This window comes from Periophthalmus magnuspinnatus, chromosome 22 (assembly GCF_009829125.3).
Source record: "Periophthalmus magnuspinnatus isolate fPerMag1 chromosome 22, fPerMag1.2.pri, whole genome shotgun sequence".
NCBI lineage: Eukaryota > Metazoa > Chordata > Actinopteri > Gobiiformes > Gobiidae > Periophthalmus > Periophthalmus magnuspinnatus.
In genome coordinates, this window is record NC_047147.1 from 15,976,126 (window position 1) to 16,003,387 (window position 27,262).

A 27,262-nucleotide genomic window follows, 5' to 3' on the forward strand; every position below is an offset into this window, starting at 1 on the left:
TATACAATTCAACTATCTTTACTTGATATAAAGTTTCATCTAATAGATTTTAATAAATGGACTTGTGTTATGTAGCCCGAGAATGGCAGCTTGACTTATGATTGTACTGATGTTTTTGCATTACTAGGACCACATCATACAAATCCTTTACCTACACATTCACATAACTAACATAAAAACAACGCAGATACTATTTAAATACACTTCCATCTTTGTATTTAGCCAATATTTGACATACCGGCTCGGTCAGAGTGCTGTCCTTCTCCAGAAACTGCACGACGCAATAGGCCAACTGCAAGAGACACCATCAACAGGATCAGAACACAAAGGCAGTCTAAGATCAAAGCAACACTTTTTGCATTGTTTATAATGAAGTGGTATTGATGAGGCATTGCTGGAGAAAAACTTTACCTGTGGATGGTAGACACTGAGTGATTTGACTTTGTGCAGAGGCAATAGAACCTTCAACAGAAAAATCTTGTGCTCTTCTTTAAGTGGTAAGGCAAATCCATTAATTATACTGTTGAGCAAAAAAAGGGTAAGAAAAAGTAAGGCTTAAGATCACAAATATGACAAAATTATATGATGTGGTGCGCTGTGGGGCTTATCAGAGTGTTTGCACTAAAGCGCTTACCTTCCAAGTATCTCCAGCAGCTCTGCTATACCATTGTGATGCTCTGTTTCGTAGATAAACCTGCACACACACAAACACACATACACTTAATACAGACTTTGCCAATATCATTTCTTTCAGATAACATTGTATTTGTAGAAACTTCGCTATGATATTATGATATGGTGTTAACAATTACTGCAAATCGTACAAATTTAATAAAATCTTTAAAACAGTGAGCAGTTTGCCTGTGAGCCAAAGGGTTAGCCTAGTCCTAGACGGAATAAATGCAAAAAACTAAAACTTTTTCTTTATTTAATCATCCTTTTAATAATTGCCCGAATGCACGCCCATGCTGCCATTTTCCTTCATAAAATATGCTTCAATCCATATTATTGCCAACAGAGGGCGCCAGATACCAAATAAAAGCATTCCAATTTAGAAGTGAAATGAGTGCACAAGAACATGTTTTTCCACAGTCAAGTTATAAAATGTAAAATGTCAATATGTCTATAAAAGATTCAAAATACACTAGAAAAACTGTCCTTTTCAAAAGACCCACCTATAGAAAATATTATTGATCTGTTTCCTGATGTAAGCCCGCAGCCCCAGGAACTTCCCGTAGATGCGGTGGAGCGTGGTTTTGAGGAAGTCTCGCTCTCTGGGGTCCTCACTGTCAAACAGTTCTAGCAGCTGCAGGGACCAGAAAGCCACAGAGTAAGTGTTATGTTTCACAACTTCAACAACAACACAGAGCATGTGGTCCTCACCTGCATAACAAACTTCTGGTCAATATATTTCTTTGCTATGTTGGGCTGAAAATCGGGCGATTCTAAAAACCTAAGGAAAAATTCATAGACGAGCTGCAAGACAAGAAAGAGGAAGATACATAAATGCAATGTTTTATTTTAAATTGGATGCGCGCACACACACACAAAGTTGCTAGAACTTTGTAAAAGACATTTGTATATTGTGGATTTTTTGTATTATACTGATGAGAATGAGATAATAACATGTATTCACATTTATTTGTTGCGGTTTAAGACTAAATGAGAAATTACTGTAAAATTACCCACAAAACAGCAGTTCACTTTATATCCTTATTTGGAAACTTACAACATACACTATTTTCATGTTTAAATTGGGTCTTATTACAAATTTTCTATAATTACAAATACATTTGATATTCACAAAACATTCACAGTATTGTCAATATTTTGAATCAGCCCGTTTCTAGCCTGCACCATTGCTTAGTCTAGTTGTTATGTATATACAATCATAATGCATTCATAATAGTAGTCAGTCACCTGGAGATGTGGCCATGCAGCCTCCAGCGTGGGCTCGTCCTCCTCGGGGTCAAACTCTGCTCCGGTGGGGTTGGACGAAGGTGGGAGGGTCCGGAACATGTTAACTGCAAACTGAAGGCACAAGAGCCAAACTCATTAATTTATACAAAATCCATTTCAACACACTCATCTTGTATGCTCAAATTCTTGTCAGTTAATATTAAAATACACTACAAATGTTGAATTAACTTTCAGTCAGAGCAGAAACTTGAAAATGAACACTCCTAAGCCTTAGTGATAAAAATATAATTGACAGTCTCTTTGATTTGGGGAAGTTTTGTCTCCAGGCTAAAATGGGGGCTTGTTAAAAATAGTGTTGTAAAGTTGAGTGTGTCCTCTGTGTGGGCCTGAGGACTTGAGTCTACAGTGATGTGAGTGTGTTCTGTTCCCTCTCTCTCTCCATGTGACTGAGCTGTGAGCTGCTCCTGCTGGGCTGGTCATGGGATGCTGCAAGTGGCCCATCACACAGCCTTATGTCAAACGTGACACACAAGGTAGAACAATGCCATCCAAAGCTCAATGTTCAATATTAATCACCTTACAGTACAGTAACATCTATATTAAAAGGAGCTGATTTTTACTATCTTTAAAATGAACTAGCTCTATTTTTCATGTTTTAACAGTTTGGAGAGGTCCAAAGTTATTACTCACTTTCCAAACATGCTAACAGCGCACTTCCTGATTTTTGGGCTCTAAAACCTGTTATAATTAGATGAAGACAGGACACAGCAGTCTCATTATGACCCCCTTAGCCACGTTTACAGTATCTGTACAGGGGCAAAATGTTGCAACATGGTCAAAGATCGCGTACAGACACTCGCAGTGTGGAGAAATTATATGTTTTCTCTACAAGTCTTAATGTTAGATAATCATAATTTTCTGATATTTGCTGCACAGACACAGAGGGAAGTGGTAGTTCCCTGTACGTTTGTACTATGGTACTGCAACAACCCACATCCCAGATCGCGGATTTGATTAGTTCAGTCCACAGAATATCAAAAACTGTTTCATTTGGGTTACTGCTCCCATATTATGCTGTTGTTAAGTAGTTAAACAGTAGCATTGCCATTTGTTTTACTTAATGTCAAAAATAACATTTTAAAGGGGGTGTCATCTTCGATTATACGTAAAATGCTTGGCATGCTATTAGCAACATAACTAACTCATAGTTCCGTGGTGACAAAGTATAGACTTTAAAAACACAAAGAAGCCCAACTCTACTTAAAAAGGTACAACTGAGCATGTTCAACAGTTTTTTCAACATACATTAATGCAACAAAACACAAATGCAAGTATGTTTTTGAAGACGGAACAACATGGCTACAAACTCAAAAATGTCAATTTGGCATCAAATGGGACCATTTAGTGGATTCGTACTAATGAGAAAATGGTGTGGCGGTGCACTGACCATGTGCACGACCTCAGGGTAGATGGGCTCGGTGATAACATTGCGGTTGTGGGTGATGTACTCCACCATCTCACTGAGCGCCGCCCGTTTGACCTCTTTCCACTTGAGGTCACTGAGCGGGTCGGAGAGGAAGTCAAACAGAACGCAGCATTGACGCAGCTTCTGGATGAAGAGCTTCTCCTGCTCCGCCGGGGCCACATCTAACACACACACAGGAAGAGAAAGAATTTTAACTGTTGTGAACATTTAAAAATATTACCTTTTACTGTGATTCAGTCACTAGAGGGAATGTAGCCTGCGCTCTAACTGGTTTGGAAAGATACTATAATCACAACTGAACCTGGGTTTCCAGGGCTTTACCCTGTGTATTGAGGACACATACAAGTTCTATCATAGTATATGAATAAGCCATGTCTCATGTGAAAGCTCAACCTCGAGAATTCACTCCCTGAGCTGCAGAGGCTGCACTGGCACTGATTAATGATTGCTGCAGGTGCTGGGGCTTAAGAAGTGAGGATTCAGATCAGAGAGAGTTCATCTAGATTTGGGGTGTATTCACACCAGAAAAGTGCAAAAATCCTCTTGTTTGATCCAGATTGAATGAGTCTCATTCAGTCTCTCATTTTGTTTGCCAAAAAAACCATCATTGCCATTGTCTACCTAGTACCCGGGACACGGAGAGGTCAACAGTTCCAGTCCTCTTAAAACTGTTTGTTTTTGTAGTTTTCCAAAAACCTTGAAAAACTACTTACGCAAATATGCCATGAAGCTACTCAACCACTGTCACAGTTTGATGAACATCATGAAATGATTGCATTGGTTGCACTTATTTAGGTCATTGCAATGACATGGCACAAATGCTCTGGTCTATGTAGTGGCCTCTGCTCTGGAGTACAGCTGTATATAATATGTAACTGAACTGTGTTTCAGGCCAAGGAGCTTACACCTGGAGGTTCAGCACCAGGGCCATACTGGGGCAGATTTGTTTTCTGAATTTGTAAGAAAAGAATTCAATACTAAATAGCATTACATGGAAAAAATATAAAGTGACATAGGGGGTAGTGATGAGAGAGAGTCAAGACTATCTGGGTGAATGGTCATTCTCTCCCCTCCCTCTCTCCTTCTCTCTCCATCTCACCCCCTCCCTCTCTCTCTCTCTCTCTCTTTCTCTTTGCTACTGAACTAAAGGGATAAAGGTTTTGCTCTGTCTGAATTCCTGCCAGCTCATGCTACTGATGTGACATGTCTACTGTGGTTTAAGTTCTAACAATGATCACAAAACATAAGCCATTTTTATTAAGAACTCAAACCAACTCACTTTACAAATAATAGGGATTGTCTATTGCAATATAAAAGGAATTGTGGAAACTTAAACCGTTCAATGTGATTTAAATGTAATCTATAATCTATAAAGATGTCTGTGTAATCCTCCAGTTCTCCAGGTGGGGCCATAGCAAAAGAAGTTTGAATTCTGTCAACTGGACCACGGTGACAACTAATGATTATTTCAGTACTCGACTTGTCAGTGAGTACTTTTTCAATTAGTGGACTAGTCAAACGATTCCTCTTGTACACAGACTTTTTAAACACATTATCAACCAAATGAAGGTTGAAACATGTTGACTGAGGGCTTTTAAATAGGGAATATATATGAATAATACTTTATAAAAGAATACTATTTTTTTTCTCTCTTTTGACAACTGATTTAATAATGTCACCGTGAAATACACTGCCTGGCCAAAAAAAAAAAAGTCGCCACCAAAAAACGGTCACACTCTAATATTTGGTTGGACTGTCTTTATCTTTGATTACGGCATTCGCTGTGGCATTGTTTCGATAAGGTTCTGCAATGTCACAAGATTTATTTCCATCCAGTGTTGCATTAATTTTTCACCAAGATCTTGCATTGATGATGGTCGAGTCTGACCGCTGCACAAAGCCTTCTCCAGCACATCCCAAAGATTCTCAATGGGGTTAAGGTCTGGACTCTGTGGTGGACAATCCATGTGTGAAAATGATGTCTCATGCTCCTGAACCACTCTTTCACAATTTGATCCCGATGAATCCTGGCTTTGTCATCTTGGAATATGCTCGTGCCATCAGGGAAGAAAAAAATCCACTGATGGAATAACCTGGTCATTCAGTATATTCAGGTGTCAGCTGACCTCATTCTTTGAGCACAGACTGTTGCTGAACCTAGACCTGACTCGTACCTATAGGCTCCTACCTATTTGCTTAATTAAATCCAGGTGGCAATGTTTTTTTTTTTTAAATAACAAATACAGTCTATACAGTCCAGATAAAGAAACATCAGTGAAGCGGGGAGCGGAGGATACAGCCCAGACATAAGGACCACATTAAGAGCACGTTAAGGGGCTCAAACAGCACCTCTGTAAGGACCACTGCTTATTCCACACACAGAAGCCCATTCTCATGACATTGATACTGTGGCATTTCAATACTGCAGAGTATCTTCTTGCCAGTTATTGTCCCATCCCTAGAAAGTACCAATCCCCTTTATAACCTGGCAGAGCACTCAGCCTGTTCACATTGAGATGCAGAATTCTTTTCAGGAATGAAGTGCCTCTGATGAGCAATGGTGTTTTATGGATTTGATTAAACTTTATTTAACCTCTACTATGCTGGGCTGAACCGCTGCTGCTGTAATGATACGTGCATGCTTTCCTATTACCCAACTGACACAGGAATGTTACTGCAGCCTGTCAGCCACTACACAACGTTAAGTACATTGGGGAAAGTTATTGAACAACCCACAAAATTATCCAAAAGGGCGGTTTAATTTCACTGGTTTATCTCACATGTGTGTCAAGATTCCAGGAAATAGTTCACTTGAAGAAGAAGACCAAACGTGAGGAGCATATAACACAGACCAGCTACATGTACTGGTGAACTTGAGCTAGATGTATCAGAGTAGATTGAAACAATGGATTGATGTGGGTCAATTCAATCTAAATACAAAACAAACAACACAGGTATTTAACCACTTTTAACCTAGCACAAATTCTAGTCACATTTTATCTTCCAAAGTCTGAAGTCTGCCCTAAAGGACATACTTCTACTGACAGAGGATTGGCTGTAGCCCTCTCCATTTAAAAAGACCCAGGCTAATCACTGGTGATTAGAAATGACTCAATCTTGATCTTAAACACTACATCTTTAGTTTCCATTTCACCCTTTAAAAGAAAGTCATACACACAAAAGCAGACTTCATTTTAAAAGAAGACAGAAAAGATTAAAAAGAATTGTGTACTCGATCATCATAGAAAATACAAGAGAAGTTAAAGTTGTTGTCAAGTATTTCGCCTCTCATTTATTTAGCAGTTTCAATAACGTTCATAAATAAATACCAGCCGTATTCATTCTATTTCAGACACAGCAGAGGTTAAGAGAGTCTTTAGTCTCTGATTGTTGCGTTGGCAGTAGACATTTGAACATTTGAAAGTAGAGCACTGCGGGGGTTGACTCTTGGTTGCACTGAGAGGAGCTGATACAGATGTGGGACAGCAACACAGGAGACCTTTTGGTTAAAGGTAAACTGTGTAACTTTTTGGTAGAGAGTCCTACCTACTTGTCTCCATGGAGATGTTATTGCTTTGTCTGGAATGTCCCACTCCACAGCAAAGTTACAAGACACGTCTATGGAAAGGCGTTCCTGCTTGCTAGTGTATTTTTCAAAGTATATCATTTCAACCAACATGAACACTTGTATATGAATGAACCCAAGATATATACAGAATTGAATGCTGTACTACGGAACCTTTCAGGCAAAGCACTAACCATGGAGACAAGCAGGAGGCAGAACACCCACCAGAAAAAGTACATAGTGCATGTTTTATTGTACAATTCATTTACTCCATTCACTTAACCAAGGCATTTGCAACTATGGATTTGCATTGCATTTGGAAACTATGAAATGTGCACTCAATATTATTATACTGAGTGCACATTTCCAGGTGACTCACTGGCCCAGATTGAACCCTCACAAACACAATTCAGGAATCAACAAATACAGACCTTGGAGCAAATCTGGCATAAATGTTCGCTCCAATTTTAAAACATGATTCAGCTCATAAATATTCCTATCCAAAACATGAAGGTTATGAGTTTGATATGAATGATGTTGCAACATGAATACGCATCACCCACAGCCATATTTGCAGCCTTCCATCACACAGCTCAAACCTTATAATTAGCCATAGCTGCAGGCTGGGGCACGAACGAGGGTGTGGACAGGCTAGACCTAATCAGGATCAATGTCATAGATCAGATGCGCACACAAAACAACATGGCTGACCCTCTTCTATCCTATTCTATTCCAGCGGTTCAATTACCACATAACCAAATAAGGCCGGAGCAGAGAGAGTGATTATGATGAATGGAGCCGTGCGGGGTTCAAGGGGAAGAGGAACACTGCAGCATGCAAACAAGGAGGAGACATGGCCTACTTTCACAACAAGCACAAGTGTGAAGCCACATCAGAGGAGGTTAACAAAGCAGTTTAGAGTAGTCCAAACCACCAACATATAGAATTACAAATGCTGTAAGATCTGATGAGGCTACTTCTTATAACAGAAATTGATCAATGGAGTGTCAATATGCCGTTTCTAGAGATGTAACAATGTGAGTTTGGTATAACATATTAAAGGCACAGGACTACGGTAGTTCATTTTAAATGGTTTGCAGTGATCCCACGTTATTCGTAACACAACTAGTGAATTCTGAGCATCCCAATTATTCACCACAATGAGTTTATAAGTGCACTATAAGAACAGACAGGAGTTTTGCCATCGTGGTAATGCTAACAACCAGCATGCTAACAGTGCACTTCAAGATTCTCTGAAAATTGATCTCAAGAGCTGCTTATACAATATCTGTATCTGTACTGAGGCAAGAGAAATGTTGATAAAATACACGGAAAGAAATCAGGTACAGGCTCTTTAAGCACACAATTCGAGATTCTCCAAAATTACTCTGACGAATCCACCTAATACGTGCATGAAAGGTAAAATCCTCCAGCTAAGACCAGCCTAGACAAAGATCTGGATAATGGCTAGATCATTCAGCACAAAGACAACAGCTGCTTGAGAGATTATTTGCTTAAAGTCAGTAGTCAATGTTATAACCCAATGCAATTATCTATAATGTCTATAAAGGTAAATAAGGCTTTAAATAGGGTTAACGTTAGCCCCAGTTTCAACACATACTGCATTTGCATAGATCCAGCAGTACTCTGTGGATCGGCCTAACTGCCCCACTTTTACTGTTGGCAGCGGCCCTCACTATTGAAATAACTAAACACTGGGTACAGCAGTACTGCAGTTTCCTAGTACATCAGGACAATGTTTTTCTTCTTATACTGTAAATAGAAGAACAATTAAACTAAAGAGGTGGCTTTATGTGTACTTGATCATCATAGAAAATACAAGAGAAGTTAAAGTTGTTGTCAAGTTCAAGTATTTGAATAAGTCGGCCTTGCAATAAGTAATGCTTGAAGATAGCAAATACCAACATAAACATAACACATGGAAACAAATAAATTCTTGAGAAATATGGAGATTTAGCTGCTGTGCCAACTGAAAGTGCAATGTTTGTGGCAATCAAGTCTATCTGAAACATCTATAGGCTTTTAATCCCAGTCCCATTACATTAGGATCAAAGCGCTGCAGGCAGGAGCTGGATATCCCTTTCTATTGATTATTCTGTGTGTTCCCCTCTGATGCTCACACATGCACTGGTTTAACCTCAACCGCAGAGAAAACACTAGAGTGGACACGGTGTACTGTACTGCTGAGGCATATATGAGCGCCATCTTTGGAAAGTGGTATGCAGCTAATCGTAATTATCTTAAACAGTGATGTCTTATGGGAAATTATGATACAAGTTTCAATTAGCTTTTAGTGTAGTCACGATACTGAAGGAATAGAGGAATAGACTCGATACCAATTCAAATACCACACTGATAACAACAATAAAAAAACCCCTCTTTATTTAGACAATAGAATGTGATTTTTAAGATTAAATCATAGCACTTTCTTTTATATTTCCATGTGGCCTTATATCTGTGTAATCCCTCAGTTGTACAGACAGGTTCCATAGTGGTCCGTGGGCGTATACTAGTCTCGTCTGTGGTCTCATACTTCTTATGATACAGCTCAAGACCATTCTAAAGTTATTCAGGAAAGTTGAGCTCTGTTCTGTGAATGTGATTTTTTTTATTTTAATTTTTTTTTATCAGATTTTTGATACTTTTGACAACCCTATTAGCATCTTGCTTATGTGAAATGCCCTTCCTATTGTTCAATATTAATTATAGGCCCAACAATAACAAAACAATATGACAATTGACAATCTACAATTCTTATATGCGTTTTATGTCTTTATGTCGTTTTCACCAAAGAATTTTCGTGTGATTTTTTTTGCATTTTGACTACTAATATTGTAACTTCTGTTTTGTACAAACCTACAGTCAAAACATGATCAACACAATTTCTTACACCAGATAAAAATTAGTTCAGTGCCACATGCATTTGCCTCAGCCGGGGGTGAGGGGTCAGAGGTCAGGGAGTGCCTTGGCTCGCTCCTGTTACATAAGGCCGTCTGAGTGACTGCCTCACTCTAAACATTATGTGCGGTTCGAAAATACCTGTGGCTAATTGTGTGACAGAGGCAGAATGGAAAGGGGTGTCCAAACACAATGTGACTTCTTGTATTAATGAGAAAGTAAAAGGCCTGCAGGAGTTACAGGAAAAAACAAAGACAGTCTTATTCCACCCAGAAAAAACTCATCTAATAATAACAACACTTCAAATCTACATAATTTTAACATTATAACCTTCTGATACCAATTAACTGCAGTAGAATCAAACAAAAAGTCAATTTACAAAGAAGCAACTGCACAGTAATTGCTCAGGGTTTTAAGCCAGATGCCCTCCCATAAATAAGCAGCTTAAAAGAGACACATGCAAAAGCTACTTCCAAAAGCTTGTAATCATATCATAATGGTTTTGTTCATTTCGTCATGCAGTGCACTGAAGGTACTCACTAAATAGAATATATGAAGAACTACATTTCAATAAAAAAATATTCTAAATTTAATATTTAAATGGTGTTTATATGTTGTTGATTTGATTGGAAAAGGTGAATATAGGACGCAACTACGCCTGTCACGGTAACACATTTTCAAGTACGATATATTACTGAAGTAAATACAAACGATAAGCTATAATATAAAGCAGAATTATCTCCGCAAAAAGTATTCTAAATGTACAGTATTGTTAAAAAATGAAGTTCATGATCCAACCTTCTAAAGCTGAAATCTCATCATAATACAGAAAATTTACCAAAAATGTCTAATTAATACAACCAATAAAGATTGACTCCCAAAAATTATTGTTCGATCTGTCATATTTTGAACAATAAGTTGATAAACACTATGGACTTCTGAGTGAGATTCAAGCCCACAACCCGCAATTTATTACATTGATTAAACCTGTGACTAACTTCTTAAAGACAAAACCCTTTTAGGCTTAACTTTGCTTCAATGTTCTCATTGTAGTAGTAGTAGCATTGCCATTTGAAATATGTTGTTTACTTCTATATTTTTTTTATTTTATCAAAACAAGACATTGCTTTTGTGCATGGACAGTATGTTCATGTTTATGCTGGAACTAGTCCGACTACATTCATCTGGTCTGCAGCATTTGAACCCTCAGCTCATTCAGATGTGCGCTCTGAGACTCGCAAAAATTGTACTCAAGAGGGAAAAAAAGGTATTTAGGCAAACTACCACTCAACAAAAAATGTATTGTAAGTGTGACTGACTAGACATAACAATGTAAAAAGTATGATGTCTGAAAACTACAACAAATAAACTGATTAAAAAGTTACTGAAGTATATGTATAGTATAAATGCTACTACCACTAAATACTACCTCTGTTTGTCACAGCTCATGTCTTTTAATGAAACAGTTTATTTAAAATGATTTACTGGGATTATAAGTACATAATTATAAGTTTCAATATTATCGTTTATTGCAAGTTTTCTCTGTAGATATATATCGTGCTCTATGAACCAATACTACATCAAAATTTTCAGCGATTTTGAATCAAAGTTGTTATAGCCAAATATCTCCAAACAACACTGGAATCAGCACCACTACCAGCCATTAATATTAATTCAATTCTAGTAATTCATTTTGATTAGGCTTGAAGGTTGTGGCACAAATAAAACTATAAAAATAAACAAAACAAAACTGCACATAAAAAGATGCTGCAATTATTCCATATGTGAATTACATAGTAGTATCCAGTAGTGTTCTGTTTATGTATTATGCATTTGATAGGCATTTTATATTATTCTGGAAACAAATGGTGCATGAACTGTGAAATATAATGATACTTTTTGCCACAACTGAAGTTCTAAGCTACAGATTCAAGGAAAGCTGAAATAATAATAACTGTCTTGAGTGACATAACACAGAATCTCTTTAGCTTCCAGAAAGGACAGGATTAAAACATAAGCCATTGTACATGTGAGGTTCTTATACCGCTGTGCCTTGTATTCACTTCATCAGAAACATATGGATGCATAAAATGTTTACTTGCCTGGTATAATCCAAGACACAATTTTTATTTGAATTAATGAATTTATTTAACTTTTGTAGCAGATTCTATGAAGAGATTTGCCTGCTACAATAACAAGCCCAGTCTTATTGCTGACATTTGCGTTTCACAGAATTAGATTTGATTCATTCATTATTTCATTCAGACAGAGATGCAGAGGCTGTACACTGAGGCAACTTCATGCAGGACCAACCCTTAAATCCAATCCAATATATTTACAGAGGGGAAATAATGCATAAAGCTGTTGATCTGTGACTCTAGCCCACAGATACACATAGAAAAGTGTTTTGCCCAAGGACACAAATGCACTATTAGGGCAACATGAAAATACCGTATTACAATATTAGCAAATGCAATAACTGTTATCACAACAAATACATATATTGCAACAACACAAATTATTTCCTTATTATATCTGAATATCGCCTTTTTCACTCTCCTGGCTAGTAGGGCCAAATGTCTTCCAACTTAGCTTCCAACAACCATTTTCAAACTGAGAACATCTAAAACACCTATGTCTCTATACGATAAAATTAAAATGCACCTGCAGAAACTGTCATTTGGAAGACAATTTGTTTCGCCATTATAAAATTTTAAAAATTTTTAAATTCAATGTAGCCAACAGATGAATATACTCTAATAAATGGCCCACTTTTATGCCTAGAACCAACATTTACCGGTAAGTAGAAAAGCAGTAGACACATATAAAAGGTGGTCACACAGAGGGAGAGTGAAGAGAAAGTTGATTATTGGCGTTGTCATTCAGGGTCTGTGCTGTGTGGTTCGATACTGGGGTCGATAAGAGCCGGGGGCCTGCTGGAGCACTGGGACCAGAGATCAGCCTGTAAATACGGGGCCGGGGCCCACACACACACAGACACACACACATACAAAGGCACACACAAGGAGGCAGTGCAGAGGTGCTCCCACACCTCCTGAACATTCCGGAAACGTCTTTCGGATCGGTCTCTATATTTGGAAAAACAGTATAGACATAAGAGAAAGCTGCATTGATAGATTATTGTGATTTTTATTTGTCATATTTTGCGAAACAAAAGATGATCTATTGGTTGCTTACTTAGAGAACGAGCATGTATTTTTATAAAATTATTAATTGAATGTTTAATCCATTTGTTCAAGTGGTGTCAAGTGATCCATCAGTATCACAGGCATTCTATTGTATCTCTATGAACCAACTGCAGGATATTACCCATAATATTATATGTAAAAGATATATGACACTAATGATGCAGTTTTCCATGCTACAGGCTTGTATTTCTTGACAGAGTCCAAACTGAAAATGCGCCTTTAATTAAATATGTTACATTTTTCAAGGACCATACCGTAAATCTCGGAATATAAGCCGCTACTTTTTTCCCACGCTTAGAACCCTGCGGCCTATACAACAGTGCGGCTAATTTATAGATTTTTACTGGCTAAAGGCCACCGGGGGGCACTCTCTAGCAGTAAACACAAAAATGAGACAGACACAGGGAAAGATTATGTGCTGAAGATACACTAGTTTTAATTTTGAACTGTCATTTTGCGCTTCATGCACACACCCTCATCATGGAAAACATATGAAGAAATGCACATGATGCAGCTTTTAAGTTAAAGGCAATGGATCTGGCAGCAAAGAAGGAAATAGAGCCACTGCCCGTAAGCTTGGCATCAATGCGTCGATGCTGCGACGGCGGGAGCGGGAAGAACTTAGTCAATGCAAACGGCAAAATGACGGCAAAAGCTTTCAGAGGAAATAAAAGCAGATGGCTTGTGTTGGTGCCGTTTTATTTTCTAAACATGCAGATATGTTCATCCCGTGTTGATGGCGTGTTGATGCCATACTGCCGATTTTCAGGCACAATTTTAAAAAAAAAAAAAAAAAAACTCTGTGTACCGTCTTTCTGTGTAAATATCTCATGTTACAATAGATTAGTAACATGCGGCTCATAGTCAAGTGCAGCCTATATATGTACAAACAGTTACATATGAAGTTACGTTTGAACTGTTCTTTTTTCCTCTTTACGCCTTGAACACTTACAGAAAAGAATGTTCTATATTTTGTTTTAAGTTAAAGAAACTTGGACATAGTTTAAATATCAGCAGATACTTAGGAATCTTATCATAGTTATAAGGTATCCTGACAGTCCTACAGTATGAAAAACTGGTTAGCACCTCAGTACTGCAAAGTCAAGTCTACTTTATGCCTTGCACACAGTCTGTACTAGTAAATACACTACACACTCCATATAGTTGAAAATAAAGGTTTCTCTTCAGATCTCATGATGTACTCTACACTCAATGCAATTAATACAATTATAAATGAGGAATGATAATAAAAATGTTGCAGATTGGGTCATACTTGTTCTACGCCAGGACTAAACTAGGTCTAAATCTGGACTGTTTCAGGTAGGTAGTCAGCTGACAAGAAAGTAAACAAAAGTGTAAATTTGGTTAGGTGCCTGATTCAACTTATTCCAATCATCACAAACAATAACCTTCAGGAATCATTCTCAAACCTGTCTTTAAATTGAATCCTTCCTACTGGGGTTGACCAGAATTAAATGTACTGATGGCATGTTCCAGCATAAACTCCAAACCAAATTTCCCTATTTGAACTTTTAACTGTAACATAGCACCTCAAAACACATCTAGATTACTTAACAAACCCAACCAAAATGTAGAAAACACCAAGCAGAGCCTTCCCTGTGCAATGACCTCACTTCCTTTGACATCACAAGCTTGGCGGGGGGATGGGCGCACAGCAGCTAGCTAGTAAAACCTGATTTTTATGTAGCTTCACTGCTCTGCACCTATAGCCCTCACTACCAACCAGTAGCCACCCTCTTCCCAAAGTCTTCCTCCAGAACGCAATGCCAATCCCATGAATACATTAACCCAAACATTGTCAGGAATACCGGACAGGAGACCAGAGGAGCCCACAGCCTTGCTCCTCTGCTCCTTGGACAATACAGGAAGGATCATTTGTGTGCACTTACCTCTGAAGTGCATAAGCGCCACCGGCTGAAAAGGCCCGTTGGAATTGGGTGCGTCCACGACCATCCTGTCTCCGAGCTTATTGCATGTCAACATCTAAATCTGTAACCAGGAAGGCGATCCACTCAGGGCGAGAGGCCAGCCTCCATTTTAGCACAAAAGCAGGGCAGAAAATGAAGCTCTCTGCCGCTGGAGGGAACAGGCTAGTTTGTGATGTCAGCAGGCAGGGAGAGAGCTGATTGGCTAAGAGGGGGAAGCACTGGAGCAATGGGAGAGGAGGTTGTGTGGAGAGGTGGGTGGTGATTGGTTGGAAGGGAGGAACGGGGTGGGATCTGCTTTGGAATTTTCATCTCTGGCTCCTCCCCTCTGAGCTCTGGCAGGGCTGAGTGAGGAGCAGGGTTCTTCTGCAGACCTCGAATCAGATTGAGAGAGCAAAGTGGAGATATTAGCAGGGTTTTTTATAAACTGTGGAACAATAAGGAGCAGGGGAGGACTTATGATGGTCAAAGCACTTCATTCTTCAATTTTTTTTTGAGTAAAAGTATGGAGGATAAGGGTAATCAAGGCATTCACTGAGGACAGATCCAAACCAGCCCAAATCTGGGGAATTTGACCCATCTTGCTCCACAGAAATTATAGTATTAATAAGATGCTTTCTTAGATTTGAATGCAAAGTCTGGAGGATGCATGTAACTAGTAGGTAGAGTTTGATTAGTATAGGTGGTAACACAGACAACTGTCAAAATGTATACAAAGCATTCAATACTTCTTTAGCTTACCAACTTCACAATAGGTCCACTACAAAATCTGAAATATAACACAACTGGCTTTTTAATGATAATCTATGAGTATATATATGGTTGTTATAATAATTGATGCTAGTCAAAACTACATACTCATTTGAACAATTACTGATACTGAAAAGAAAAAAAAACATGGATAAGGATTTGACCATTCCTGAATAGTTTCAGAATTGTCTGGATCTAAATTAGTGCTTAGTATTGGCTTACATAATAATACTTCTAACACGGTTATCTAGAGGGTGAATACAAAACTTCAAGTATATTCCAATTAGTGCTGATCTGCAGTAACACAATAAGTAAGTGGTAATGGGCATAAGTTACACACTTTACTAGTATTTTAAATTTGATTTCAGTTTTAAGTAAAAGGCTCAATACTTGATACTGATATGCACAAAAGAAACATATTTAAGACAATGGAAAGTAATTTTTTGACATAATAATAGTAGTTGCATGATTGAAGTTTTTTACAGCCCTAGTAGCATTTGATGTGCACTGACAAGTTACCGGTAAGTTAGTCTTATTTGAATGTTTCATGTTGGTAAAAATAGCCATAAACAGGAAATGAGAGCAAGAAGCTAGAATATTAGCTGTGCAGACGTATTGCCAGTGACTCCAATTAAAACACTCAACTGATAACAGCCTGAGTACAACACTGCCCTATAGGAGGGATGTCATGATTATTCAGTTAATCGATCACCGTAGGTGACAATATAATCTAAATACTAAATAATGACTGGGTCAATGTCATAAGTAAAATTACATTATTTCAATTCAACCTATACACTAAAAAAGTTGTAATGAAAAGTAATGAAAAGTTTTTATATGTTTTATATATAATATTTATGTCACATTAAGAACACCTTATCATTCTGAAGGTTTGATTTCATAAAGCTGATCACACACTAGAAGAAAGAATGACTGAATAAAGGAAAGGTTCTCAGAGCTGTTGGATCATGTCTATAATCGTAAAATCATGATCAGTGCTTTTCTCTCAATAATCATTGGTAACTCTCTCTCACATAGACACGGCCCCGGGCCCCCTCCTCCTGCATGTGATTTATCACAGGACCCAGAGCCACATTAACCCCGCGAGGTGCAGCCTTTCTCCTGAACACAACATCTCACCACAGTGTAGCTCCACAAAGGAACACCTCACATCTACAGTCTCACAGCCTAATACAAGGAAGGCATTTACACTACTTTAAATGGCAAACTCCAGTCTATTTTTCTCTGTTTTGGTGGAACAGAATGCTTAAACAATTATCAGGCCCTTTAGCTGTTTCTAGGTGACCGATATGAATGTCAAATTTAAAAAAAGTCATATTTTAGTTTATGAATGCCATCAAAACTCTCCTCTGACTTTTTAAATCATAGACAAACACTAACAAGAAACTGCCTTTTGTCAAACTGTGTCCACATATTTAGTGTGTACTTAATACATTCTTCATCATCAGGAGGTAAGAGGGGGAAAAGACTCCTTTTCTCTGGTTCTCTACATGGACCAGGGTCTATCCAAAAGCTGCATTGCATTCCATCGCCATGACAACCAGAGCTAACCCCCACAAACTGTCCATCCAGTGCTGACAGACACAAGCAAAGGATGCAGGTCTGCAAGAAACTCACAGAATATTTTAAACCTAATATTATGTGAGCATTTGACATGTAGCAACAGCTCTATGAAAATATATTTTTAAATGTGAAGCCACATTTCATATAATAATGTTCAGCAAATAAATGTATTAAAGGTACACCATGTAACTTCTCTGGTGGGTGGTCCACCATCTGCTTCTCCCCAGATTGTATTGCTTTGTCTGGAATGTTACACAGTATGGCATTAAACTGATATGTAATGGTTTTATTCAAGTGTTTAATGACTCAAAAATATACTGAAAATTTTATTTAATACCACACTTTGGAACGTTCTAGGAACATTCTAGGCAAAACAATAACATCTCCATGGAGACAAGCAAACGACAACTCTCCATCAGAACAGTTATACAGTACAGTGCACCTTTAATCCGTCGGGCCGTTGGGCTAATTTCGTTTTTCTTATCCCTCTCTCTCTCACATACACAAAGCATATATTTAAATAATATTTCTATGACAAGCAAAAACTCCAAAGTCCGACCAAAAAGGTCAAGTGAAGTCAGAGTGCACCACACTGGGTAATATTTCTGGAAATGTTATAAAGTTGCTGAATGAGTGAACGCCAACAAATGGAATAAAGCTACCAAAATAGAATATAACACGGAAATGTTGTCAAAACTAAACCACAATGACATACAAAGGCATGGCCACGTAAGTTTTCTTGGTATTTATTAAAAGTGCACCCCTCTGTGTATCCAGAAGATGGCAGCACAGCCTGACACACACATACAGCTGGTTTCTGTAACACAATCTCATCACTAAATGTTTCACCACAATCATCAAATATGTAGTCGTGCCCCACTGAGCCAAAACAAGCAGATTATTAGTCCAGTAATGAGCACTTCGTGTGTCACTCGCATCATCTGCAGCACAAACATACACAGCCTCATCAGTGCATGTCCCAGAATAAGACTTTAACTAACAGCGGTAAACGTAGCAGAAGTGAGCACTACGCAGCTACTATCAAGGCAAAGTTGAGTGGACAGTCTCAGGTATAGATGTTGCAATCTTATGTTGTTAGAATTATTTAAAAGTACATCGTGATTCACTTTCATCATTGCTGTTACAGAAATTGAAATGTGCTAAAAAAAAATCAACACTGTAAAAAGTGTCAAAAGGCCTATTTCTGTAGGTGTGTTACATCCAAAAAAGTTGAATTAAAATCAGCCATGTAAAATCTATGGCAATCTATGTATATGGCAATCTATGTATATGACCACTGTAACGTCTGTAGGTTAATCAGGATAAGCCAATAAGTGTCACCATTTGTCACGATATGATGTGTTACAATACTTGATAGGGAAATTGCACTGCCGTGTTGTATCTAGGACACTTACTGCCAGCTCAGGTTTTGTTATCTTGGCCTACTTCATCAGAGGTATAATACTCCCTACAACAGAAGCTGGACTGCACTAAAGTGGAAAGGACAACACTCTCACAATGTCTTGAGGGTTCATATCTCCGGGTGCTGGGACTCTGATGGTAAATAAACTTCTGAGTCAGAACTCCAGCGTCATGCCTCTTCTTCCAACATTCGGGCTACTACAATTTATTGTACAGCAATATCAGAATATGGCAATAATGTTATAAATGATATACATAAGTGCACATGATAAGTTTTAGTGTTCAGTATGACTATTTTTAAACAAACACAACAGCATTATTGTAACTGTCCTGCATGCCCCCTTACATCCAAGACTATATTCTGACCACAGAACTTTAGAGGCATCATGTGATCCAACAGAAAGTTAACATTAGTATGTAAAGTTACACTTTGTGCCCTTAGGTTTATAATCTGTCTTCCATGTTCACTTCAGATTCATGAGCCATTAGTCATTTTCTTTCATAATGTAGCCATCTTTAAAAACTGAGACACCATTTCTTTGGAGGGAAATGTTAATCATTTTCAACCAAATTAAACAGTACAAGATTATGTACTGTTTTAAAGGAGACATATTATGCAAGATGGTGACCTCTTAGCCCCGTTATGAAAGTCTTCCCTCACAATAATAACTCTCAATTGTATTTTGATATATTTTATCCCTGTCCACTTTCCTGTTTTTACTTGTGATTAGTCTTTAAATTGATACTCCAGGTGATACATGTTAGGTTGAAAAAATAAGAAATATTTCTCAACAACAAAAACAAATACACAAAAATGACAATCCCCTGCTTGCTACTGTGAAATGTAGCAAAGAGGCAGGGATTATTTCTGCCATTTTAAACATGAAGTCAGAGGTGAAAATATGAAGCCATTTTAGATCAATACTGCCATTTACAATTTACAACAAAATGTAAAATAAGCATAATATGTCTTCTTTAAAACTCAAGCCAGGGCTATGTGCAATATTCCAAATAAAGTCTCAAACAGTGGATGTTCACAATGTTGGGGTCACATTCCCAATATGAGTAGTACATGATGTTAATGATGGTTGCACTTGTGAAGCTAACAGTGTATGCACGGCACAGTTGTCAAGAGCCTATGAAGACAAAGCAGAGCGCGGTGTGGCTTACAGGAAAGCACTTAGGCCAGATCCTGTCTGTAATGCCGTGTGTAAACAAAGAAGCTATGAAAGATTGATGTCAATGTTCAACCTCAACCTCACAGTCCAATATAAGCTCCAGCAAAGTGTATGAGAACACAGTACAGAGGATCAGCCGCATCACTGCACAAGTACAGTGTGTCAGACAACACTGACATCTGAGTTTAGGTCTTCAGATGAACTTAAAAACTCATTAGAAAAAGGGAATAGCTTCTAAAATAACAACTGCCACCAGACAAAATCTATGATAGTTTCTATTCTTTGGTATTTTCATGACACAAATGTTGAATTTGATAATTACGGGCAATATTGACAAAATGAATAACTCAATTTTCTTGTAATAATAAAATGTTAGCTGGCAATCCAACAAAAATGTGTAACATTTTTTAATGAAGTTAAGTATTCCCATTTATTCAATGTTTTGGTTCTTAAGCTGATTATGCAATCAGGATTCCAGTTTTTCCCTGTGTTTCTGTGCTGTCTCCCCCCTCCCTTCTGTGCCTGTGTCTGGAGCTGGACGGATAATCTGGCACCACCCACTACTCACCTGCAGCCGATCAACAATCAAGCTACAACCTCTGGAGTACAAAGACCCTGCTCATTGCTACACATGCTGCCCGATTGTCAAGTATCATCAGTTTATTAACCAGTTTATCTTCCTGTTTCCCGTTTTTGGACCCACTAGTCACCTCAGCCTCCGATCCAACTCCCAAAACCCAGTTTTTGCTTTTTCCTTTGTAATAAACCTTGTTAATTTTTTTAAATCCTAAATTGGGATCATTGACCCACCCTTCATTATGACAGAAGGATCTGGCCCCGTGTGTAGCAATGAGCAGGGTCTTTGTACTCCAGAGGTTGTAGCTTGATGGATGATCGGCTGCAGGTGAGTAGTGGGTGGTGCCAAATTCTCCGCCCAGCTCCAGGCACAGGCACAAAAGGGAGGGGCGAGACGGCACAGAAACAGGGAACCCCAAGGGAGGGGGCCTGGAGGACTGACAATAGTCCGGTAAACAGTACCCACCTATCACCTCAGCCTCCGACACAATTTTCGGTCCAGGGACCTCCTTGTGTCTCCTGCTCCCTGCCCCTCGCCCTGCCCCTCGCCCTGCCCCTCGCCCTGCCCCTCGCCCTGCCCCTCGCCCTGCCCCTCGCCCTGCCCCTCGCCCTGCCCCTCGCCCTGCCCCTCGCCCTGCCCCTCGCCCTGCCCCTCGCCCTGTCTGTTGCAGCTCCGCTGGACAGTTTTCTGTCCAGGGACCTCCAAAAATGTTCCCAAATTCTCAATTGAAATGAACGGGATTCCCACTTAACCACAAGTGCCACAGCAAATAAAGCGCGGTTACATTGCATTTATGACAAAAGTGGTCGGGGCTGAATAAGGTCAATGCTAGAATAAGTAAAAGTTGTATGTGTCCTCTGCAGGTTAAGGCACTGGCAGCCCAGGTTCAGTTGTGATTTTAAAAACTAAGAGCACAGGCTGCATATAGTTAATTAAAGTTTCTCAGGAAGCACAAATTGTGCATTTGTGTTCTCAATATAATGGCAAAATAGTTCTAATACATGATCGCCCAAGCTTGATTGCAGACCATAGAAATACATAAGCTATTGCAAATTTGTGCAACAAACTCATCGAAAGAGTAATAGTGGTTAATGGGTTTCTGACATCATCATGGAGCCCGATCTCCAATCACAAAGCAGCACCAGAAACACTCTGTGTTGTGCATGTTTGCCGATGCAGTTGATTGCACATCATTTGCATTCCAGATCCAGCTGATGGCCAGCCTCTATCAATTATTTAACAAGTTGGACCTCAAGGTTAAAAAGGTGCTCCTGAGGATCCACCGCCTATGAATTCTTTATATGATGCCCTTCATCCTCATAGTCGTAACATGCAAAGTTTGAGAAGTCAACTAGCATTTCATAAACACAAGCAAGAGGTCAGGCATTCATTTCAATTTACTTAAATGCGCTCTGTTTTTGTGTCCTTGAGCAAGACACTTCACTCACCTTGCCTCCAGCATATGTGTGTGAGTTCTGCATACTTAGACAGGCCAAGGACTATGCGCATAATGTGACCAGTGAACATACCTACGATTGGGGTGAGTTTCTGGAGTTCTCTGTTGGCACTGAGAGGAAACGTGGATGTGCTGAAGCGCTTCTCGCGCTTCATGGCCGAGTGTGACCCCGGCTGTTTCACCCGGAGGAGCTGGGCAGCAGGAGGCACCTTCTTGCCCTGCAAAGCAAGACCGGAGCAAGAGGAGGCTCTGGTTACACATCAGTTTGGGACGAGGTAGTTCCTGGCTAGGAGGATGCGGGACAAGGCTCAGTTTACCCAACATTTCAAACTCAATTTTGATACTAAGTAATAGACTCAATACTCAATGCTGATTCTGATACCACAATGATAATATAAAAATGACTCTTTATTTAGACAATAGAATGTGTTTTCTGTTTGAAAGAACAGCTCAGCCCAAATATACAGGGTTTGTGTTTTAAACATATGTGAATGGGACAAAACACAACTCCAGATCTATGTCCAGATCAAAAATAGCACAATGTGGACCCTTTAAATTGTAGTACTTTCTTTTATAATACCATGTGGTCTCATATCTGTGTAGTCCTCCGTCGTCCAGGTAGGTTCCGCAGTAGTCCATGGACATATGTTTGTATATGTGTCTTGTATTTGTTCTGATACACCTCAAGATCATTCTAAAGCTATTAAGGAAAAGCTCATTTCTGTTCTGTGAATGTAACTTATTAAGTATCAATACTTGTTCAGTTTTGATACTAGTTTTAATATCGATTTGATTTTCAATACTTTTGACAACCCTACTTGAAGCGGGAATGGAGCAGGGAGGAGGGCAGGAGGCAGGAGGGTGTCAGGCAAAGGGTCAGGTTGCTTTCCGAATCAGATCAGGTGATTGTGAGAGGCAACTTGAGCTGTGTGAGCGGTGTACAGTACAGAGGCATTGATGGACAGGACATTGGAACATGGAGAGGGCTGATAAAGCTGTCAATGGGACAAACAGTAGGTCCAGGAGTCAGTCAATCTGAGCCCTACACTGCTCATGTCTAGAGACGAAGGAATAAAGACAAGATGCATATTTCAATAGTTTCTTATGCTCTGCACATTGTAGACAATTCCAGGAGCAATAACATGTTTTGAGAGCAGACTGAAATATAAACTGATAAACTAAAACAAGAATCACATGAATTTCAGAAGAAGAGGTCTAAACTACAGATATAACATAATTTTTCTATAAAAGACGGTGTATTTTGTTCTTTGTAGGGGGCATTTTATCATCTTAATAACTGCAGTCTGGTCATGGTGCCACATAAAATTGTGATTTCGCTTCCATAACAATATATAGTCCAACCTTAGTTTCTTAAATAACAATTATAATACCAGGTACAGCCCATTTGATGTAGTTTTCATATCAATTTGTAAAGGAATTGTCTAAATTAGTTAGGCTTCTGGAAACTTCTAGGAAACTGTCCTGAGTAACCTTAGAATGATCTTGAGCTGTATCAGGACAAGTACATGATAACATCACACAACACTAATTCCTTGACCAATAGCCTTAACAGATCATCCCCAATATCAAGGAATCTCAACTTCTTTCCACCTTCACCAAAATCATCTTTACTTTTCCCAAATCTTTATCACTACAATTTGGATATCATCATGCTGCGTTATAATACACACACAACCAGCTCCTACAAAGGCCTGCATTATCCTCCTGAGCAGGCAGAGCATACAGGCAAAGGCAGGATCGATAAGTGTTCACTTTAGGACAAATAAAACGTCATAAGATCATACTGCACCAGTCATATGAGAAAGTGCCTGTCTTAAAAAGTACAAAAGACGCATTAAAGTTGTACATGAAGAAAAAGTTCTGAAGTTATAAAAAAAATACAAGTGTGGAATGTGTACCAAATACCTTGACCTGCTGGATGTGTGTGCTGAGTTTAGGCTAGATTGGATAGAGAATAGAGGGGTCAGGGGTCAAAGTGCATGATACAAATCTATGGTCTATGTCTGTCATATTACACCAAACTATAAAATGTACATGTTTTAACATTATAGTGTGTGGTTTAATATAGGCAAAGAAAAAAGAAAAAAAAAGAGTGGGGAGAGACTTTCAGTTAATAGTCAGAATTGGATTTTTTATATTATACACCTTTGTGTAATCCCTTAGTTGTCCAGGTATGATCCATAATAAAAGAAAAAATCAAATCTGTCAACTGGATAAAAAGTTGTGAGAGTGAAAACATTTCGCTGCTCATCCAAGACGCTTCTTCAATTCTGGTCTGATTACTGGTGGACACTGCCTTTTATCTATCTATTATGCACATCTAAAATGGCAAAACAAGAAGACACATTTATTTTTGGCTTAACAGTTGCAGTTCCTCCTATGACTGTTATAGACAATACATCTGCAACAATTAACCTGATTAACTGTGACAAGACAATGTAATAATCTATAATTCCTGTTGTATCACCAAGACAGAAGTACTATCAAGTTAGAATATTTCATTTTGTTAAAAAGCACTTGCAATTCCTACTTTAACTGTCTTTTTCTACACTTTAAGTTTTAGGAGTAATAGTTTGACAACTCAAATAATAATTAGCTTAGTTAAACCCCAAGTCAGTAAACCATCTCAGCAGCAGCCACACCTTTCTCAATATAAAACATTTTCAAAACATTAAAAACAGGAAAAGGACAGGTCTGTAAAATAAAAGCACCACTGACAAACGTAGTACTCGATAAGAAGGATGCAGTACTCACATCTTGGTCTGAGGGCCCATTCTTGTCAGATTTCTTCGACCTTCCAGACTTGGAGGACTCCTAAACAAAATGCAAAACATGTGAACTTCATCAAACTATCTTAGTGCATCACATCAGAAGAAAATAGCACACTACCATGAGAAAGAAGTAACCGAGAGAAGTTTTACCTTGTCTTTCTTGCTCTTATGGGGCATGCTGAGGCGGGAATCCCCAGCGTGTCAGCAGCTCCTTATTATCAAGTGCACAGTACAAGGCTGCTACACACACGTCTGAATACGGAGCTGTTCCGCGCTGACCATCCCCACACCATGTGACCGAGCCCGGGCTACCAGCGGCAGCACATGTCACCCTACGCCCGCTCCAGCGCTGGCTCTGCACCGTAACGCGCGCTCCACCGAACACACAGGTCTCTTCATCACACGGGACCGGACCGCTGCTGCACTCTGAGGTCCTCCCTGCGCTGTGCTGTGGCGCCGGGCACGACTCTGCTGCGCGCCCCGCTGTACCTGTGCGGAGCGGCCGCGCAGGGGCAGTGTAGCACCTGACACCGCCTGGAAAACACTGGAAGGACACGATGCCACGCTCATTTTTAACTCTAAAATGCACCAACATTTCTGTAAAATAAATTGAGACAAAACAAACATGTGCTTTTTAATCTGATTTCCATTTTACATCATAACTTTCCAAAAAGCGCTTAGTGCACATCTGTCAAACTCAAGGCCCGGGGGCCAAACGCCATGTCATTTTATTTGGCCTGCGACAAGGTAAATTAAAATGTATTACTGTCTTAAAATGTCACTTTATCAGGAGTTACACAGTTGTATTTTTTACATCTATTCAAATTTGAGGGCAACCATTTTGCTGATGTGGCCCTCGATGAAATTGAGTTTGACACCTCTGGCTTAGTGTAAATAAAACACGGGCCGAATGCAGCGGAATGTGACCGGAGAATTTACTGTTAAACTGTCCTGATGCATTTTTTTGTGGTTTATGGTTAACACCTCTAATTATTTGGCCTAGTTGTCAAGTTCTAGATGATGACTAAACCTGTAGGCCAGGGCTATAAGCGACACAAAGTCAGATGGTACAATGATCAAGGCCTTTTGCCTTTAAAATGTGTTGCCATTGGTTAAAATTACAAATGTGTATTTAATCTAAAATATCTCAACGTCGAGTTTGGCATCGCTTTAAGTTTGTGACTGGCCTACTGCAATATCAAAAGTCTTAAAACATATTTGTGGTAGTTGTACCTCAGCTGTCTGTCCTTATGAGGGCAGCATTGTATGTTTCTAAAGGAGTCATTATCTGAACACATGATGTTGATGAATCGGTCACTGTAAGGTGCATCAGCTGCACCTGCTCTGACTGCAGTGAAGAGTTTATTCACTCTGAGCTCTGCTACATGCAATACTCTTCTTTGTAAATACATATTTTATTTGCAATTAAACAACACTAACAGGCGAGATAGCCACATTTGGAGATCTAAAGAGCTCAAATGGACCTAACTGAGAATAGCTTTTATTGGTGGCTATAAATAATCTAAATATTGAATTGTCCTCTTGAAAGAGTACTTGAGTACATAAGTACATGAGTACATGAGTATTTGAGTACTTAAGTACGTTTTCAAACAAGATTCTTTTCTCTCCAAAGCTGCCTGGTCTGAGGAATATAACACATGTCTGCTCACTTCTCCTCTGACTTATCTGTCTAAACTTTGCTGTATGGCTCTATGTCCTCTTTGGTCACTGCAGTGGACCCCTCCATCACTTTAATAAAAGTCCCTGTTTTGTCTAACCAGAGCTATAGTTTGTCTCTGGTCCAGTGTCAGCACGCGGCTCTAATCTCATCTCAGGAGGGCAGTGCCCTGGTGGGGCCTGGCGGGTCGCTGGCCTGCTGACAGCGTGTGCCTGGGGCAGGTCTGGTCCAATGCTGGCTATTGATCAGTTTGTGAGTGGTGTTTCCATCTCTGTGTGTTCGGCTCCACCACAATGCTCCGTTATTACAGAGAGATAGGGCTGCTTCATTTCCTGTGTGCGCCGCGCTGAATGGGAGCTGTGTGTTTGTGTGGCAGTGCACACGTCCTGGAGAGAGATAGGAGAAAATGAATTCTGCTTTTACAAAGAGCTTGGCTTTCCTCACAAACAAATCAAATCAAGAATGAAGCTTGTGGAGTACAGGCGGTGGCAGACACATTTTTAACATTTAAGGACAAAATATGAAGTCAAATACATACATCTCTATATGTATCTGATGTTCTTTATATGGGGCTTAGAGGTACTCCATTCAGTGGCAGTTTATTCACAGGGCTAACACATGTACTGACAGACATATACTGACAGACATATACTGACAGACATATACTGACAGACATATACTGACAGACTGCCGTCACTTAGAGCTAGGCAATTTAGATTAGATTATTCTACAAATCATATCGTCGAACTGTAGAAGAATTAATCTTAATGTCTGTAATAT

At 39.2% G+C, this 27,262-nt stretch overlaps 1 protein-coding gene across 5 annotated transcripts in view; it reads right to left on the minus strand.

Annotated features, from left to right (window-relative positions):
- Positions 1–25,081, minus strand: part of LOC117390069 (serine/threonine-protein phosphatase 2A 56 kDa regulatory subunit gamma isoform) — a 31,456-nt gene extending 6,375 nt beyond the window's left edge. Inside the window, exons 1-10 of one of the 5 annotated variants that reach the window (XM_055231319.1) lie at positions 24,955–25,079; positions 24,788–24,847; positions 22,086–22,230; positions 3,368–3,567; positions 1,921–2,031; positions 1,384–1,476; positions 1,176–1,306; positions 635–694; positions 412–520; positions 239–292 (exon numbers count right to left, since the gene is read on the minus strand). In XM_055231319.1, coding sequence (XP_055087294.1) covers positions 239–292; positions 412–520; positions 635–694; positions 1,176–1,306; positions 1,384–1,476; positions 1,921–2,031; positions 3,368–3,567; positions 22,086–22,230; positions 24,788–24,847; positions 24,955–24,981 — 990 coding nt within the window. In that variant the 5' untranslated portion in view covers positions 24,982–25,079. Of the gene's footprint in view, positions 1–238; positions 293–411; positions 521–634; positions 695–1,175; positions 1,307–1,383; positions 1,477–1,920; positions 2,032–3,367; positions 3,568–15,009; positions 15,250–22,085; positions 22,231–24,787; positions 24,848–24,954 lie in introns of those variants that run through there. The other 4 variants (XM_055231320.1, XM_055231321.1, XM_033987708.2 and 1 more) reach the window with 4 other exon arrangements.
- Positions 25,082–27,262: the final 2,181 nt, after the last annotated feature.